This window comes from Misgurnus anguillicaudatus, chromosome 23, assembly GCF_027580225.2.
Source record: "Misgurnus anguillicaudatus chromosome 23, ASM2758022v2, whole genome shotgun sequence".
NCBI classification, from domain to species: Eukaryota; Metazoa; Chordata; class Actinopteri; order Cypriniformes; family Cobitidae; genus Misgurnus; species Misgurnus anguillicaudatus.
The window spans coordinates 26979198-26998400 of NC_073359.2; the positions used below are offsets into that span (position 1 = coordinate 26979198).

General features: G+C 36.5%; 1 protein-coding gene across 1 annotated transcript in view; it reads right to left on the reverse strand.

Moving 5' to 3' along the window:
* The window catches only part of LOC141359615 (uncharacterized), a 93558-nt gene extending 85964 nt beyond the window's left edge, over positions 1–7594 (reverse strand). The window contains exons 1-2 of the mRNA XM_073862347.1: positions 7555–7594; positions 6971–7288 (exon numbers count right to left, since the gene is read on the reverse strand). Coding sequence (XP_073718448.1) covers positions 6971–7288; positions 7555–7594 — 358 coding nt within the window. The remainder of the gene's footprint in view (positions 1–6970; positions 7289–7554) is intronic.
* Between the last annotated feature and the right edge of the window lie 11609 nt (positions 7595–19203).

The window sequence follows — 19203 nt, forward strand, 5'->3', positions numbered from 1 at the left end:
GCAAACAAATGTTTCCAGACTGGAGGGTGTCGGCTTAGGTAGTTCAACAGAAATGCAGAAATGACTACAGGATGTCACTTTCAGAAATGTTTACACACACACACACACACACACACACACACACACACACACACACACACACACGCACGCACGCACGCACACACACAGTGCCTAATCATATGCATATTCCACATTTTATCATAAGTGTTTTAATGCAGTGACTTGCAATGGTCTTGGTCTTAACTTGGTCTCGGCCTGTCTTGGTCTTGGTCCTGACTTGGTCTCGACCCTTTAAAGTCTTGGTCTTGTCTCAATATCGGCCGGTCTTGGTCATGACTTCGTCTCGGTTTAGGTGGTCTAACACTACCGTGTAATACCTGATTTCAAAATGTGCATAATAAAAATAATAATATGATGCATTATGTGATTTGCATGTTTTGAAAAGGTGAAAATGGCAGGTTGATATTTGTCAGTGCTGTATGGAAATGATAATTTGAGTTTTAATAATGACAGGGCGTGTCACATTCCACATTGAGTGCACTATTGCAAACAATGACAGTATGTCACTTGTGTCAAATCTCTAAAGACTTCATTGTTGTTGGAAATGTACTTTTTGGAAATTGGCCAGGTGTCAGATTTCTGTTAATCTCGTAGCGGTTTCCCTGACAGTGGTTATAGTCCCAGATTAAAATGCATGTTTGAGTTGCCTTCATATAAAAATATCTTGCCATGACATTTCTTAACATATATCTGTGCAATTGTCTCCATTTGCACACCAGTATAGGTTTTTGTAAGGTATGTTAAATGTCCTAATATAACAAAGGACTAGTTCTGGAATTATTTAAACCCCCTCTGGGAAACTGCCCCATTGTGACCTTTAAATGAAATGTGACACAGGTGTTCAGAAGCCAGTTATGTGTTTATTCACATTAGGATGGGAAATGAGGTAACATTCCAGTATGCTTTTCTTGACAACCACGTCATGCATCTTCACTAAAAATAAATGAATAACCACACCTCTCAGAGCAGAGAGGATCATCCAAAAAACACTTTAAGAAAGTTACCAGGGGAGAGTCATTCATTTAAGGCGTGTCAAGTCAGCTGGGCATGTTGTGCAATTTAAAGGCACCACAAAAGGTTGTTTTTTTACAAAGGTGCGTGACATTTCAAGGTAGGAGTTCTTTGGGAGAACATCGTTTATACAGCTTAGCAGAACAGATTGTATAAACTGTCAGGCAGTGCTTGTCTCATTTCACCGGATACTTTGTCAGGATATTAGGACATCATTCCTTGACGATGTTTCTGAGAATAACCCTTTGTGTGCTGCAAACATATCTGCTTATAAAAGGTAAATCCTTCTTTTGTATGTTTCTTTAAACTTTTATTGACTGTTAGTTTGTCACAAGATGTAAAAGCTAGTGTTTTTGACTTTTGGATGAATTTAACAAGCTTCTCACATAAACATTATAAAACTTTCAATTTTATTGACCTCAAGTGCAATAATAAAAATGTTTTGTGTGATGTGCATACATCTAATTTTCTTTGTATTGAGTGTACCTAAAACCCCTTAAATATTTACATGATAACAGGACTGTGGCCTATAACTGATGCTTCTGATAGTTGTTATGCTGGACATGTTGCGCATATTGGTTTTCCTAATTCCCATGGTAAATCATGACCATATAGTCTGACTATCAAAACAAAATCTGATGCTATCAAAACAAAATCTATCAAAAAAGACATGTTTTATGTCTGAAGCTTATACAAATGTCCTACAAGTGTTTCATTGTTATTGTTCATTTTAAATGGAGTGCAAATCGTTCCAATGGCACCATGATAATTGTTATCTGTTTCAGATGAGTTACACATGAATGTAAAGCATGCAGAATATTATTGTGTAAAAGAAACACAGAGGCTTTCAACAAAACAGAGCGTATCCGTGCACAATAGAGATATAGAGAGATAATATAAACTTGCATTTCATACAGACTGGTGTGTCTAGCGTTATGAGGAAGAAAGGGGAAAGGCATGTAAACCAAACAGGAAAATTTGTCTGACAGAAATACACTACCTGAATATAAAAATGCCCTGGTTGAATGCACTACTGTAGAACTATTGCTTTCAACCGACACACTTAAGAAATTTGGGTTGTTCCAACATAAGGCTGCCTGCTGTGTAAATACATGCTTATTGTTTAGTTGATTCTGCTGTGATAGCTTGCATGTCGCTGTCTTGTGCCCTACTGGGTCAATTGTACACAAAAGACTGTAAGTAAAAGTCATTGGAGAAAGTCAGTAAGCTTATAACAAATGTGAGTGCATGGATTGTCTTTGTAGTCGTAACTAATAGTCACCAAGAACAGATTTTACGACAGGAACTGATGGTTGTGTCTATGCTGTGCACTTCTCTTCTGTTCACTTCTGATGGATCTGAAGTGATCCACTAGTATTGCAACAGTGGCCACACCTATCAAAGCAGAGATGGACAATCGAATGACACCTTCAGTAAAACCAAAGCACTGGATAGGGTCTGAAAAAAAAAGATGAGAAAATGTAAAAAAATCCATTCCTACAGATGCACCTAGATACAATACAAATAAAATACACCTTATATAATCTTATCTTATCTTATTGTCATTCTACTTCCTAACAACAACATAGATTATAGTCTGTATAAATAATAAATCCTTAAACTCTATAAACAATGTTAATGTAATTGTTAACATACCTGAACACCGCTGACAGAGATGAGTGATGTTGAGATGTTGAGTTTGGTTTGTGATGGGATTGTTGAGTACACATCTGTATGTGTTTGTATCCTGATGTTCAACCTCAAGAGGTAAAGAGAGTCTGATGTTGAGATCAGACACACTGATGCTGGACAATAAACTGTTTCCTTTGTACCAGGACAGACTCACATCTGTCACATTTAACACTGAACACAACAACACACATTTTGAGACTGATGATCTTTCTGATGATGATGAAGAACATTGTGAAGAGTTACTGCTGATGACAGGAACGGGCAGATGAGCTGGAAATAAACAGGGAAGAAACAAAACGTTTTTGGTTTTGAAAAAAAAAAACAATATGGCTCTACACGCGCAGATTCAACATAGGTGATGTTTAGCACTAAAAATGGTTCCCCTATGATTACGAGCCAGCTGCTACAAGCAGCTCAAACGGAGTGCTTATAACATTATACATTTATCAGGATACGTGCTAAAAACAAGTTGGAATAGCGTTTTTATACAACAGTTCTTTCTGGTTCTCAAAATAGAATTTAGAATTAATGAAGGAGGCTTTTTAAAACCCTTGAGTCATACGCTCATCTCTGACTGGAAAAAGCTGCCACCAGAGCAGATGGTCACACATCCACGTGCACAAACACTGTTTTTTAAACACTTTCAGTTTCTCAATAATTTTCTAAGCTCATGAATCAGTCAGTAAATCCCAATCGTAAGTGATATCACTATACGCCCTAATCCCTTTGAAGATAAGAGCTCTTGTATGTTAACTTTCGACAGAGTGGCGCAGTAATGTCACATTGTGTGGACGATTAAAATGAAAGCAATGAAAACAATACATTTCTCTTTATCAACCTCGTAACTTAGTTTGGGAAAGACATTTTCTACGAGCATGTCGTTCAGATTTCGCTTGTGCGCTGTGAGTAGGTAGGAGTTTTCCTTACTCAAACATGTTCTGAGGGCAGAAAGAATGTTATTGGTTCACAAAAACGACCAATCAAAATGCTCGTTACTGGTTTAAGCCCTCAGCGGAGCCTCCAAGCCAGCTTCTGCAGTGAAGCAGTTCGAGCTCACCGTTGATCAGATGAGTAGCGCAGATAGGGTAAGATAGGAATGAGACTGCTTTAGAATTCAGCTTGAAACGTTTCGAGCATTTAAGTGACGCATTTTCTTGTGTCCGTGGCACGACCTTCGTTTTCGTGCTAGTTTCACGTATTGGTACGTACAGAAGCTGCCTTGGAGGCTCCGCTGAGGGCTTAAACCAGTAACGAGCATTTTGATTGGTTGTTTTTGTGATCCAATCACATTCTTTCTGCCCTCGGAGCATGTTTGAGTAAGGAAAACTCCTACGTGCGTTTTGCAAGGTGAATTACAATAATACCGCCCCCTTAATCTGCACTATCCATTTAGTACAGAGAGAAAGACAGAGAGAGACAATAATTCACAGCACAATAGAGTTTCAATTGCAACAAACCACCATTAATGTGAAGAGTGTTTGCACTTCATCAGCTCATTTGCATTTTCAATGACACACCCAAAAACGGCACACTTTTGCTCATGCCTACAAAGTGGCAATTTTAAAATGGTTTAATAAATTATCTGTGGGGTATTTTGAGCTAGAACTTCAATTACGCACTCTGGGGACACCAACGATTTAGTTTACATCTTAAAAAATCTCATAATATGACCCCTTTAAAGAGTTTATAAGCAAAGAAAAAAATAGATAGGATGAAACTTTTTTTTTTTCGTTTTGTTTGTTTGTTTATTGTTTGTTTAAAAGCAGAGGGTCTGTTCTTTAATTTGATATATTTGTATGTTTATATATATTTTTAGAAAAACATTTTTCTGAAAGGCATTTTGTAAAACTTTTGTAAAAAGTTTGTTAAGAGCTCGTACCCCGTTAAGATTAAATGAAAAAGCAATAGTATTGTTTTGGCGTGAGGTAAAAGTTAATAAAACTATATTTATAGTTTTAATAGAACTATATTTATAGTTTTATGAACTTTTACCTCACACCAAAACAATAACAACACAAAAAAAACACTAAATATTAATAATCATAAACAAGTTATAGATTCATAACACCAAATACTGTGGGTTTGATCTTATTTTTGACCATGAAACACAGATACATCAGAGCCAGGGATGTAGCCCAGGTGTGCACCGATGTGCAACAGGGTTTGAAATACGTTTTCTCTTGTTGGGTGGGTAAACCAGGCAATACTAAAAAAACAGCTCGCAAAATGGGTTTATGTTGGAATGTTGTCTTTCATTCTGGACGGCAAGGGCTGTGATTGTAACATCAAAGCTTATTTTACAGTTTTAAACATATATTTATAACGATTTTGATTAGGCGTCGGTCGGAAACATTATCTTAAATAATCTTAAAACTACACTTTGTGGCCAAAAAATTTAAATATTAACATAGCCTATGGCTTTTCCGTCTAGTTATTATGACATTCAAAATAAACAGCTGAAAGGTTTATCTGTCATTCTGTACTTCAAATTTGTGGCGAAAGAAAGTAGTTTTCTTTTTCAAACTTTTGCCGTCAAACTGTTGGATAAAAGCAATTATGCTCTCTGAGTTGTATGATATATCTCTATATTATCACGGCTGTGATTGCCTCCGACACTTGACGCTCTGGCCCGTGATGATATCCCAGCTAACAGAAAAAAGTTCTAAGAATGTTCCCTGAAAGTTCCCAAGGTTCCCAAAAACGTTCTGCCTACGGAAAAAGTGTCAAGTTTTCTTGACGTTCTAAGAACGTTTTTGTGTTGTGTCAACATTCTTAGAACTTTTTTCTGTTAGCTGGGATCACCCTCCTAACAACATCTACTGCCACTTAAATAATCTGTGGCAATAGATCAGGGGTGGGCATCGAGGGCCACAGTCCTGCAGAGTTTGGCTTCAACCTTAGTCAAACACACCTGAATGTCATTTGCAAACAGTCCTGAAGACTTGATTTTTTTCCCGAACCAGTTCAGATGGGAGTTTTGCTTGAACATGAGCTCAGGGGCAGAAAGAAATTTGATTGGTTCACAAAAATGACCAATGAAAGTCCCCAACCGGAGCCTTCAAGGCGGCTTCTGCAGTGGGGCGGTTCGGGCTCGCCGTTGGTCGGGTGGGTGGCGCAGATGGTTGGATAGGAATGTGACTGTTTTGAACTCAGCTCGAAATGCTTCGAGCGCTTAAGTTACGTGTTACCACGTTTTCACGTGTTTGTGGCACGACTTTCTTTTTCGTGCCAGTTTCACGTAATGGTTACTCAATTTTTTTCCTTTTTTCAAACCATTGTCGTTTGGGATTGGGGTTAGATTTGTGGGTTTTTTTTATTTTTAAACTGTTTTCGCGCGAGGATAAAGTTGGGTTTGGGTTAGAATGGCAGTGGTTTATACATTTATTTGACAGAAATTTAAACTGCTTTCACTTGATGTTGGGGTTAGAGTTGGGTTTGGGTTAGGATGTCATTTTACGGAACAAAAAGTTGTTCTAACCCCAATCCCAAACGACAATGGTAAGAAAATAGGAAAAACAATTGAGTAAACATTACATGAAACTGGCACGAAAAAGAAAGTCGTGCCACGGACACGTGAAAACGTGGTAACACGTAACTTAAATGCTCGAAACATTTCGAGCTGAATTCAAAACAGTCACATTCTTATCTAACCATCTGCGCTACTCACCTGACCAACGGTGAGCTCGAACTGCTTCACTGCAGAAGCTGCCTTGAAGGCTCCGGTTGAGGACTTTCATTGGTCATTTTTGTGAACCAATCAAATTTCTTTCTGCCCCTGAGCTCATGTTTAAGTAAAACTCCTATCTGAACTGGTTTGGGGAAAAAAAATCACGCGTCCTGAATACTTCAATTAGATTTTTCAGCTGTGTTTGATTGGGGTTGGAGCTAAACTCTGCAGGGACACTGGCCCTCAGGACCAGGAATTGCCCACCCCTGCAATAGATGGTGGCACTGGTGAAAACCTTTAACATAATAAATCACTTTTACTTTCACTTTTAAAAACAATGTGCTCTTAAAGCCGGCTGTCACGTTATATGTTTTTATTAGCGGCGAAAACATTTATAGTAGTTATTATTATGCACTTGCTTTGGGTGTTTGTGTAATGAATAAAAACACAATGTGCTTAAAAATAGTGTTATAACACTATACAATAACACTAAATCACTTTGAATCACACTGAATCTTTGATCTGATGATTTATACTTACCATAAACAGAGACCCCTAATGTCTTGTACGAGTTCCCTTTACTATTGATGATAGTTAGTTTATAAACTCCAGTCTGTGTGATACTGACGTTTGTGATGGTCAGAGATCCAGTATGAGTGTCCAGCTGTAGTTTGTCTTTGAATATACCATTAGTATCATCATATATTGGGTGACTTTGTTTATAGATTTCAGCAATGCGAGCATCTTTAGGTCCAAACCTCCAGAATAACTGGTCGTCTTTCTGTATTTCAGTAAGATCAGTGTGTAGAGTAACAGAATCTCCCTCAGTCACTGATTTCATTTCATCTGTATTAACACCTGCAACATTTACACATGAAGCTTTAGAGCAGTGCGAGTTTAAGGTAGAAAACAGTAGGCATTTTCAATATAGTTTAAAATTAACTATATAAGTACAGAGGAAATGTCTGAAACCAGGAAATCACAGACCAGTTATTGTCCATTTTTACTTCGCTAAATTTTGTCATTTATAAATCAAGTAACCTTCATTACAACTTTACACCATGTCAACATTAGTTTAAGTGTAGTGAATGTAATCAAATATTGACTTAAACTAAAAATCTTACCGTGCATACAGATGTACAACAAGATGAAACACAGAGACATCTTAAGCCGGTTGTGGTTTAGTGGCTTCAGAGCAAGTTCAGCCAATGAAAATGAAAGATGATTTTTTTCTGTTCTTCCAGAAATCATTGTGACATTATGAGACTCCTAAAAAAATACTGAAGAGAAAGTTCACCAGATCACGTTGGTCAACATTTTTATTTTTTCACAAATGTAAAGCTTCCTGTATTGCGCCATCCTGTCTATTTTGGTCTGTGTGCATGAGAGAAGAATGCATCACCTGTGGTTAAAATGCTTTCAGCTGCATTCAGTCCACAACGGACACTTTTTCCATTACAGAGCAACTATGGTCTGATGATTCACATTTTTACATTTCCTTTGGTGTGTAAGTGTGTATTAGTACATGTTAACGATATGCATAATGTACAAACCCCAAAGTAAACAATGACACGAGTTATCGTTTCCAACGTAAATCTCTTTTTTTTGGACTTCAACAAAAACACTGATTGTAGTAGGCAACAGTTTACTTAATGGGATTGGTGATGTAGTAAAGACCGTTATTATCATAATTCCTCCTGCTTTGGATTCACAGCCTGTAAGTTAACTCCTGTCAGCATTGCATTGTGAGCAAATCTTTCAAACATGTTAAGGAGCGTCACATTTCCAGCTGACATCAGAGGTATTCAGGCCAATCACAACGTACAGATTAGCTGGCCATCAGAGACACTGAGCTTTTCAAATCAATGAGTTTTGTACAAAATCAAAGCGTTTGAGGAAGGCAGGGATATATGGAGCTACAAAAATGTACGGTATGTGGAAAATAATGTGTTTTTTAACCATAAACCACCCGAAAACATTGTATTATACCAAATTCACAAAATAATGTTTTTAGCAATGAAATAGGTGCACTTACTTACATGAGTTTTCTTAATGGTGTTTTTCTAGTCTACCTATATCGGCCACTGCTATTATATCCTAGCAATAGAGCGATTTTGGGCACAAATTTATTTCTTTTTACTTGACTGTCATCACTTCTGTCTGGACGGTAGCAGGTGTTTAAGCTGATGTGTGGCAGTGTTGAGCGCTGATGTTGAATGTGACAATTAAGTGTTTTGGTACAGATCAAATATATATATTTTTAAGTGTTTTCTTTAGTGAAAATATGGGACACATGATAGGAAGTCCAGAACAATTATGCGCTACATTAAAAAACATGGTGGTTAGTGGTGTTAAAATCTGAATTGGTTAAAAATATTAAAATAGTAAATGCTTAAATATTTAACACAGAGATATGTTTCTTGAATTGCAATAACATCTTGAAATGTTTTCTGAATGTCTTCCAGGTGTGCATGATGGAGATGAAGTGAAGTCAGTGTCGGTGATGGAGGGAGATTCTGTTACTCTACACACTGATATTACTCAAATACACAGAGATGATCAGATAATATGGATGTTTAAAATTAACAATACAGAAACTCGTATAGCTGAAATCTATAAACGCCACAATGTCAGATCTCTGGAGGATGATGGAAGATTCAGAGACAAACTGAAGCTGGACAATCAGACTGGATCTCTTAACATCACAAAAATCAGAATAACACACACTGGACTTTATGAACTACAGATCATCAACAACAGAGGAACTTCATACAAGAGATTCAATGTTGCTGTCTATGGTAAGTAAAGTATATTTTTTAAGTCTTGTCATCTTTTAATTGGTCATTCATATAATTTCTCAATGAAAAAAACAGAAAGTCCAATGTTTCTCATTGATGTACAGTTTAGGCATATCAGAATAGAAAGTCTTTATGTACTCAGTTGGAAGCAGGAGGTCAAAGTTCGTCTGGTTAGCTGCTTTAACAACAACATTTGGAAAAAGTTATTCTTTTAATGGAAGTGTATCCTGATAAAATAAGTGAATTTGTGAAGTTTTAAGCAATATGTGAATTGAGATGAAAACACTTTTATTTCTCATTCATGTTTTTCAGATCATTTGCCTGTTCCTGACATCATCTTTTCTCAATGTTCTTCTTCATCAAGCTCAAACTGTTCCTTGTTGTGTTCAGTGTTGAATATGAGAGATGTGAGTCTGTCCTGGTACAAAGGAAACAGTTTATTATCCAGCATCAGTGTGTCTGATCTCAACATCAGACTCTCTCTTCCTCTGGAGATTGAATATCAGGATAACAACACATACAGCTGTGTACTCAATAATAACATCACAAACCAAACTCAACATCTCAACATCAATCATCTCTGACAGTGTTCAGGTATGCAGTTAGTTTAATATTTATTTTGATAGACTTTGGTGAAAAATCTGCCATTTAGTGAAGTCTGCCAGTAAAGTTGTATTTCTGAATGCCATCAGATTAAACGTATTTGAAGTGAAAGTATTTGATGAACGTATAATACGAGAGCATTCGTCATTTTTTGGATATTTGTGCTGAAAACAAGACAAAAATACCAAGAAAGTAATTTTTGCAGTGTAGCTGCTTTTGCATTTGAGCCCCTGATATAATTTAAATGATGGGTTAAAAACAATCCAGTTTTGTTTTGGACAGAATAAAATATTAAAAATAGATTAACACACATACAAATCTTTATTTTGCTAAAGAAGTGCATATTTACTAAAAGTCCTAAACAGGATCAATAACTAACTCAGTAGTTGAAACATGACTGTGATGTTTACGTTAAAATGAAATTGACTTATACAAACTTTATGATGTCTAGGTCCTAATTTGGTTGTCATTGCAGCCATTATTATTATTGTGATTCTAACAGCAGTGGGTTTGGCTTTGAGTGTTAAAGCACTTAAATCCTGTCATAGCACAAGACATCAAAGACATGAGGGTGAGTACTACATCAAATATACTAATATATATGCTAAAGAGTTTTGTTCTCATGCCTTCTGTTAAATTCTTAAATTCTATTAGACCATTATTAGCTTTAATCAATAGTTTTTTGATAGAAGTTGAACAAACCCAACTTCAGGGGAAGATGGAGCTGTTGCAGTGCTAAACACCCCAATCTACAGCACATCAACAAAAATAACTTTTGTTTTTAAATTTTTATTATTTTACAGTTCAAGAAGCTGAAGTGATAGCACTTCACACGTAATATGGTAAGACACCATCCATTCATTAATAAACGCTATAAGCCCTGTCTGTGTTTTCTTACCATTTGACCTTTATAAAGTTTGGGACAAACACTTCACTTTCATAAAAAATCCAGATAATTTACTCACACCCATCATCCAAGATGTTCATGTCTTTCTTCATTCAGTTGAAAAGAAATAAATTTTTTTGAGGAAAACATTCCAGGATTTTTCTCCATTATACACTGCAAAATCCCGGGAGTTAAATTAACACTGCTCAGTGTTTATATAGGTCCACTCCCCAGAGTGTTAAAAAAGTTACACCGGAGAGAGTTAAAAGCAGCAATCTGTGACTTTTTCCTCTCTATCACCATCTCTGTTTGAAAACTTAAATTGCATTTTAGATCTTACTTGTAGAGTTATTTCCTTAACTTAGGATTAGATGTTGTCTGATTCGTTTAAAGTCACCATTATTGTGATCAGTGGTTGTTTTAGTTGGACTCTTGAGGCTTAGACTTAGCGTTTCAGCTCTTTTTTGGCTGTTATAATTGCATGTGTTAAAAACATGTGTTTTGTGGCCAAAAAGGAAACACTAGTGTATTTCCATGATTATAATGGTTGTTAGGATACAATTTCAAATAACATTCTAAAAAAAGTAATTTATTTAGTGACTTCTTACTAGAAGTGTTTATTTCTGTCAATAATATGATATTGTAGTATGAAATCCAGCCATCTCATAGCAGTTTTTCATTCTGAACCATTTTTAAACACTGACACTTTCAGATTGACTGCAGTCTAATGTGGACACTTAAACATCGGGAGTCGGATTGTGGGTCACAATGATGGTGACAATAAAATGAAAAGCTTCATGCTGCAATGCATGCTGGGTATTAACACATTACAAATATCATCCAGAACTCCCATAATGCACTGCGGCATGAATAAATAATGAACATTTTTACCATATTCTTTGTCACCATTGTTGAGATTCATACTCCGATTCTTGATGTCTTTGTATCTACATTGTTCAGCGGTTAATGTTTTTGTGCACACTGTCAAAATCCTTCAGAATAACAAACTGCTATGAGAGTTCTGGACCTTAAACTGTAGTAATTTATTATTAAAAGAAAATGATGCTTTTGATGAGGGAGGAAAAACTATATTAATAAATCTGTTCATTAAATGATCATGTTTGACATTTTGTTTTATTCAATCACACAGTAATCTTTTCTTTGCTATAACAATGTGTTTTAAACACACTAAGATATAGCAATTAGAAAAAACTAACAAGCTAATAGTCAAGAGTCAAGTCCAACTAAAACAACCACTTATCACAATAATGGTGACTTTAAATGAAACAGCCAACATCTAATCCTAAGTTAAGAAAATAACTCTACAAGTAAGATGCAAAATGCAATTCCAGGTTCCAAACAGAGATGGCGATAGAGAGGAGAAAGTCACAGATTGCTGCTTTTAACTCTCTCCGGTGTTACTTTTTTAACTCTCTGGGGAGTGGACCTATATAAACACTGAGCAGTGTTAATTTAACTCCCGGGATTTTGCAGTGTAGTGGACCTCAACAGTTTCAATGCAGCTTCAAATTGCTCTAAACAATCCCAACCGAGGCATTAGGGTCGGTCTTATCTAGTGAAATGATCGTCATTTTGGCAAAAAAAGGTAAAAGACATTAATTTGTAGTCTAGCGGTAGTTTTGCATGTGTCATGTGTGACCTTTTGAATTCACGCAAATAACTTCTTGACTGAACAAAGAAAGACATAAACATCTTGAATGACATATAGGATGAGTAAATTATCTGAATTTTAATTTTTTTTTTTTAAAGTGAAATATCACTTTAAGCAGGCATTGTGTGCAAGGATATGTGGCAATGTAAAAGTAATTTATGCCTTAATGAAGACTTTTTCGGTGTGATGTCTGTTCTCCCAGATTCCATTCAACTCCCAGATTGATTTCTCATCATGGACGGAAACTTTAACCACGCAGACCCCACATCAGTGCTGCCAAAAATATATCAACACATTGTTTTTTTAAAACAGGGAAAAAGCATCTTGAACTTCACACAACCCACAGTGGAGCATACAAAAACATCCCTCTATCCCCTGAGCCTATCTGATCACACTTCTTTTAAGGTAACATACATGGACTGTGTGAAAGACACCAAACAAGTTTAAAGGTTCATGTATGGCAAATAGGGGCCTTGTCAGCACTTCAGGGCTGCTTCGCCACCACCCACTGGGACGTGTTTTAAACAGCCCACTTGCAACAGTCACACTGACATTCAGGAATACACAAAAGATCTGTCTGCTGGTGGGATGAGATTCTCCGGCTAATGAAGTTTAGAAGGCACCCAACCTACATATGGTACTCGCAAGCAAGAAGACACAGATTCTGAGAGAAAAAGTCATTAGAAGGAACAGAGAATAAGAAGTGAAGTTTGTGGGTTTTTTTGTGTGTGTGTGTGTGTGTGTGTGTGTTTTAGACTTATTTTCTTCATTTTCTTCTTATTTATATTATTTGTTTATTTATTTGAATAATTTATAGCATTTCAAATGCTACTAATTGTTCTGTTGTTTACTGTTTTGGGGTTCGAATGTGTACTGAATGTGTTAAAAGGGTATTAGTGTTTGGTTGCACTTTATTTTAAGTGTCCACGTAAAAGTGTGCACTCTAAAAAAAATCCGTAAAAAAACGGACAAAATACTGTGTAAATATGAAGGAATTTTCCGTATTTATGTTTTACAGGCATTTATCTGTTTTTTTTATAACATGTTGCATTATGGGTGCAATAACCCCTGCTGCAATCTTTCACTTTTGCCTCTCTATCACCATCTCTGTTTAAAACCTAAAATTACAACTTGCTTGCAGAGTACTTTTCTAACATGGATGATGTTTAACTTCTAAACAAATGCTGTCAGAACAAGATACAAGTGTTCAACTATTCCAGCATCCACACATGTGATTTAGTAGACAAATCTTCTTTCTGACGTGACGTGTAAGTCAAATGGACATTCACCACAACATTTATCACATTAAATCTCCAGTTTGTGTTTCATTTAGATTCATTTGAAGTCACCACTATGGTGATTAGTGTTACCTTTAGTTAGGCTTTTGTCCCTTGACCTTCACAGAACTGACTCTGCTCTTTTAGCATTGCAACAGTGTTTTTGCTTGTAGTAATTACAACTTGTTTGTTGCTTGAGGAAAGAGAATTGTCTATGATGTCATATAATCTTGGTTGTTTTTATGTTATGCTGCCTTACACTTAAATATGAAATGATAAAATAAGAATAATGAACTGAAATGTATAAGAGTGAAACTCTATGCTGATCTGATAAGACACTGTATTGAATAAGATGGCTGAAAATGTGTCAGCTGTGGTTTTTGCTTTAGAGACATCAACACTTTGGATACAAATCTCAACAATAATGAGAGTAAATGTTAAGAAAGTTTTCTACAAACCTGGTACCCAGCATGCATTGTGGCATGAAGCTTTGTTGTTGATTGTCACCATTGTTGCGTTTCATAGGCAGATTGAAGTGTCCCAAAGGTTACGGACAATGTTCTGTAAATCTACGGAGAGTGTTCTGTAAATCTACAGAGTGTTCAGTTTTTGAATAAACGAAAATTCTGTAAACATAACGGAAAAAGTGCCGGTAATTTACTGCCAGGACATTGTCCGTTTTTTTTACGGATTATTTTTTTAGAGTGAACAGACAGCAACAGTAAGCCGGAAAGAAGGGGCATGTGGCAATGTACCCTGAGAGCATTTGGAGAGAATATGACTCAATGTATTTTTCAATTGCTCTCGCGGTTCTTTGATGTCATACTCAGATCGGTCTGTGCCAGATTTATGCTAAGCAATTACTTGATGTTTTAAATTTAGACAGTTGTAAGAATGCATATTTTTCTTTTCTTATCAGAACTAATGAGCAGCCAGCAACTGCAATAGACCGGTTTACAACACTGGTCCAGAAACACTTCTTGGTTCAGATTGTAACTGTTTTAAGAAAACACCATGAAGATGTTTGTTTAACTTTTTGATTCAGTTCTATATGTTGTTTGTTCTATTGTATCCTAACGTTTATGTAGTGTTAAAAAAACGGAAACATGAAGGGCTTCTGAAAGTGTTTATACCTTGCAAAATGATCTATAGTACAGAGCAGACATTTCTAAATATGAGTCACTGAGTCTTACGCCGATTATGCTTAATAAACTGATAACATGTGGGGTCATGTAAACACGTAAATCGTTTTTTTTTTTTTTAATCGGGGAAACCCCATAAACGGCGTAAGCAAAAACCGATCGGCACAGGTAGTTTTTTGCTCATTACGCCGATTTCACATGGGATGTAAACACCTTAACCGGCTTTCTCACAGTTTTGTCCATGTGCGCATGTGAAAGCGGAAAGTACCGCATAAAAATCTGAGAGAAAACTGATAATTCTTCCCATGTAAACTCAGTTGTCTGCATAGCCGGCTTATTGATTTGCATGTAAACGCATGAAAACAGTTTTCTGTAATAAGCAGATTTTTGATAGTTATCCGCTTATTCTGTGCATGTAAACATACTCACTGTGTACTTTGGGACATTTGCAGGTTTGTTCTTTTCAAATAATAACCACTCCAAAGTAATAACGCATAGCCGGTACTACTTGTATGTTTAAAATCCCTTCGCACCAACAAAGATTAGGCTACTGTTTGGCGCCATCTTGTGTCAAACACTGGACAACAACAATTAACAATGGAAAATGTTGACATTAACATGTACGGTAAAATCAAAACATTTAAACAGTGGATAGAAGAACAAACAACGACAAGACACAGAGAGCTTACTGAGACTGAACTTGACAAAATAGAGCATGACAGCTACGAAGCCAACACACAAAAAATACAGAATGGGCATTAAAACTTCTCAAAGACTGGCTAAAAGAGAAAAAAATGGAGACAGACAAGTATGAAGCAGAGGATCTTAATAAGGTATTACGATCATTTTATGCATCTGTGCAAAGTTTCGCGGAAGGATAAAAATGTTAATTTAAAACAAATATGTCAATAAAATGTTTCAAAATCATATTCATGTCCAGTTTTTTTTCTTATGTGGCAAGTAGTCGTGTAATAAGCGAGATAATGTAGAGGCAGTCAGTAGTTATCGGGAAATAAGCCCCTTCAGTGTGTGATACAAGACACACTGTCGGGGCTTATTTCCCGATAACTACCGGCTGCCTCTACATTATCCCTTACTTAAGCATCATTAAATTGTTTCACTGTTAAATGTTTGAGTTGAGGTTTAAGTGGAAATCTTCAAATCTTTTTTTACCAAGGCCTGTTTGTCAAATGTGTTAAAAGTCTGAAGGCACTCAAGTTAATTTATAATTTGCTGTCTGAAACACAGAAATAAATGTGTATCATATTAAATTGCATAGAATAATTTTTTTTTCATTTGCATCACACTGCATTGAATGACATCATGCTGAACCAAATCAAAAACATTAGGATTTTGCGGTTGAGGAAAATGCCGACTCCCTGATCAGTGCCGGAACAATGGAGCTGAATGAGCCACACCCAAGTACAGACAACGCATGAAAATACCAGGATGTGTTCTCTATATTGAGGATGCATCTGACCTTCTGAGTTCAGCCAAGAAAGAAAACTTAAAACCTGCATTTTGCATTCCTCTAGCCAGTTGTGAAATATCTAATAAAAGCCATAAGTTCTCCTGTGTAAACTGGCAAGCCATCTGTTAGCCTTTTTGCTATAGCCAAACCCAGTTCTGGAACCACATGTGCCACCCCCACCCTACTATCAGTTCTTTTGGACGCATCTCTAAATATAATCATACTCTGACTATACTTTTCTGCAATATAACTGTTCACTCTCCATTTGTCTATCTCCTCTTCCTGGTTTTCCTCAAGCATTCCTTAATTCACTTTAAGTTCTTCATATCTCTAAGGGGGAAGACAGGTAGCACCACTGTATGACTAATTTTCAGTGAACTTAATCTCATATTCACTACCTTGTGGTTTATTGTCCATCCAAAGCTTCTCCCTCCCTCATGCAGACACTCTTTACAATTCCTAATGACTGGCTGGAAAATATGGCCTCGCTATGTCCCTTGGCTTCTATTCAAGAAGTTTTCACTGCCCCACTACCATAGGCGGAAATCCCGGGGGGGTCGGGGGGGACAGGACCCCCCTATCTGAGGGTTGTCCCCCCCTAAAATATCATTAAAATATGTGTATTGAAAATAATTTAATGATTTATAATACTTAAAATAGTTGTGTAAGAAGTAAAACAATACAAATGCAAACGGAGCAACAACAAAAAACGTTGTAAACATTTGGATTCCCCCTCCCTTGCCTCACAGTGGTTTGGTCCACTGCCAGCGCCACACAGTAGGGTGGTTGAGAAGTGTACGAAACCGACGCGTTATTATTAATCAGCTATATACCTACAAACCAACGTTTCCCACCACTTATCAGTTTATCCACATGTGTTTTAAAACTGGTCTATTTGGACATATAAACATGAACATATTTCGTTTTATGAGAAGCAGATAAACGAACAAGAAAACTTGTTTTGCATTCATGAAGAGGTGAGGCAGAGCTGAAAGTAACAAATTACATTTACTCACGTTGCTGTAATTGGGGTTTTTTGTGTGTACTTTTACTTTTTTGAGTAGTTTTTAAAATCTGTACTTTTACTTTAACTTAAGTATGTTTTGTTTAAAGTATTGTAGGCTACTTCGCTACATTTTAAATCATATCCGTTACTGAGTAAAAATAAAACAAAAAAGCAAGAAGCGCCACGGATGATTGATTGATGGGCGGGGGAACGCGCAGAAAGAGCCATGGAGAGGGACGAGACAGGCGCGGGCTAATGCAGACCCTCAATTCAATTCTTATGAAAGAAACCCCTGGCCGTTGACGCGAAGTGATTGTTTCATTCAAGCTCTTGAATTGCCGACCGGGTTTTTAGCGCTAATTTGCACGACGCGTTTTTACTACATGCGCATCCTTCGAGGTCTAGCAGCTTCGCTTCAAGTCAAACAACTTAAGAACGTCCTCGGTAATGCGCAGGTAATTAGACATTGCAGAGAGAGAGAGAGAGAGAAAGAGAGAGAGAGAGAGAGAGAGAGAGAGAGAGAGAGACCGAGCGAGAGAGAGAGAGATTGAAAGACATCGGGTACACAGGTCAGGGAAGCTACAATAAACGTGTAAAGGATAAAAGTATATTTTGGCACTCATCTCATGATATGCTCATTTAAACTAGGTATATAGTTTAATAAAATAACGTATGTTACCAGCAATACATCAATTACAACCTTACTATAGTGATTGTATTTACTAGCTGCTGACCTCATATTATTTTTGCTTCAAAAGTGCATAACTCACCTGTAAAAATCATTAAATAATTCCATAACTGTTTCTTAGTTATAAAAAATGTTATTAACTTTTTGTTATTGCACTTTAAAGATGTTCCTACAATAAAAAACAACTAGTTTGAGTCTTTTTTTACTCTGAGTAAAATTAAAATGACTTACTTTTTACTTTTACATGAGTATTTTTAGACCAGTAACTTTACTTGTACTTAAGTAAAATATTATTAAAGTAACTTTACTTGAATATTTTATTACTCTTTCCACCTCTGAATTTATGTGTATTAAAATTACATTTGTGTCCGTTCATAGAGAAAGAGAAACGTTTTCTATCTGTACACATTTCCTTGCAAGTAAAATTTTTCCTGTATTATTGGTGTCCCCTTCAAAAATTGTTCTTGAAAAATTTTATGTTTATTGTCCCCCCCAACATTTAGATGAGATTTTCGCCCCTGCCCACTACAAATCCATAGAGCTTGGTTATGCATAACATCCAGTTTTTTAGGACAGTTTTAGATTCAGACCCATGAACCACACTTCCATAGTTAACTGATCTCATTAGGCCAGTATAAATTGTTCTTGATGCTGAACCAGATTCACCACTTAACTCCACACAAGCACCTCATTACATTTAAAATTCTCTTACACTTCTCCACCGTCTTCTGTATGTGAAATGCCCAAGTCAACCACTTATCAAACCACACCCCCAAATATTTTAAAACCTTAACTCTTTCCAGCTCTCTGCTTAACAACTTAATTTTAAATTCTCTTGTAATTGAGAAACAGCCTTCGTGTATGTTTGTGTATTTTTGTAAGTCCCACCCACTGATCTGTAATAGGCCTGTCGCACGGGGTGATGCGAATGACGCAAATTGGGTGGTGCGATTGCCGCGAAAACACACGCTATTCGCCTTAAAAGCACCTTTGTGCAAATTGAAAATATTCAACTCAAGGGACAAATTTGCATGACACAAAGTTAAATCCCACGAGTTATCTAGAACGATCAATGCGATGCTACGCGTTTGGTGTGTACATACACTCTAAAAATGGTTGGGTTAAAAAAACAATTGGCAACCAAGTGCTGGGTAAATATTGGACAGTTCTGTCCAATATTTACCCAAATATTGGACGGTTCAGCCCTGGGTTGCCAATTGGGTTGTGTTT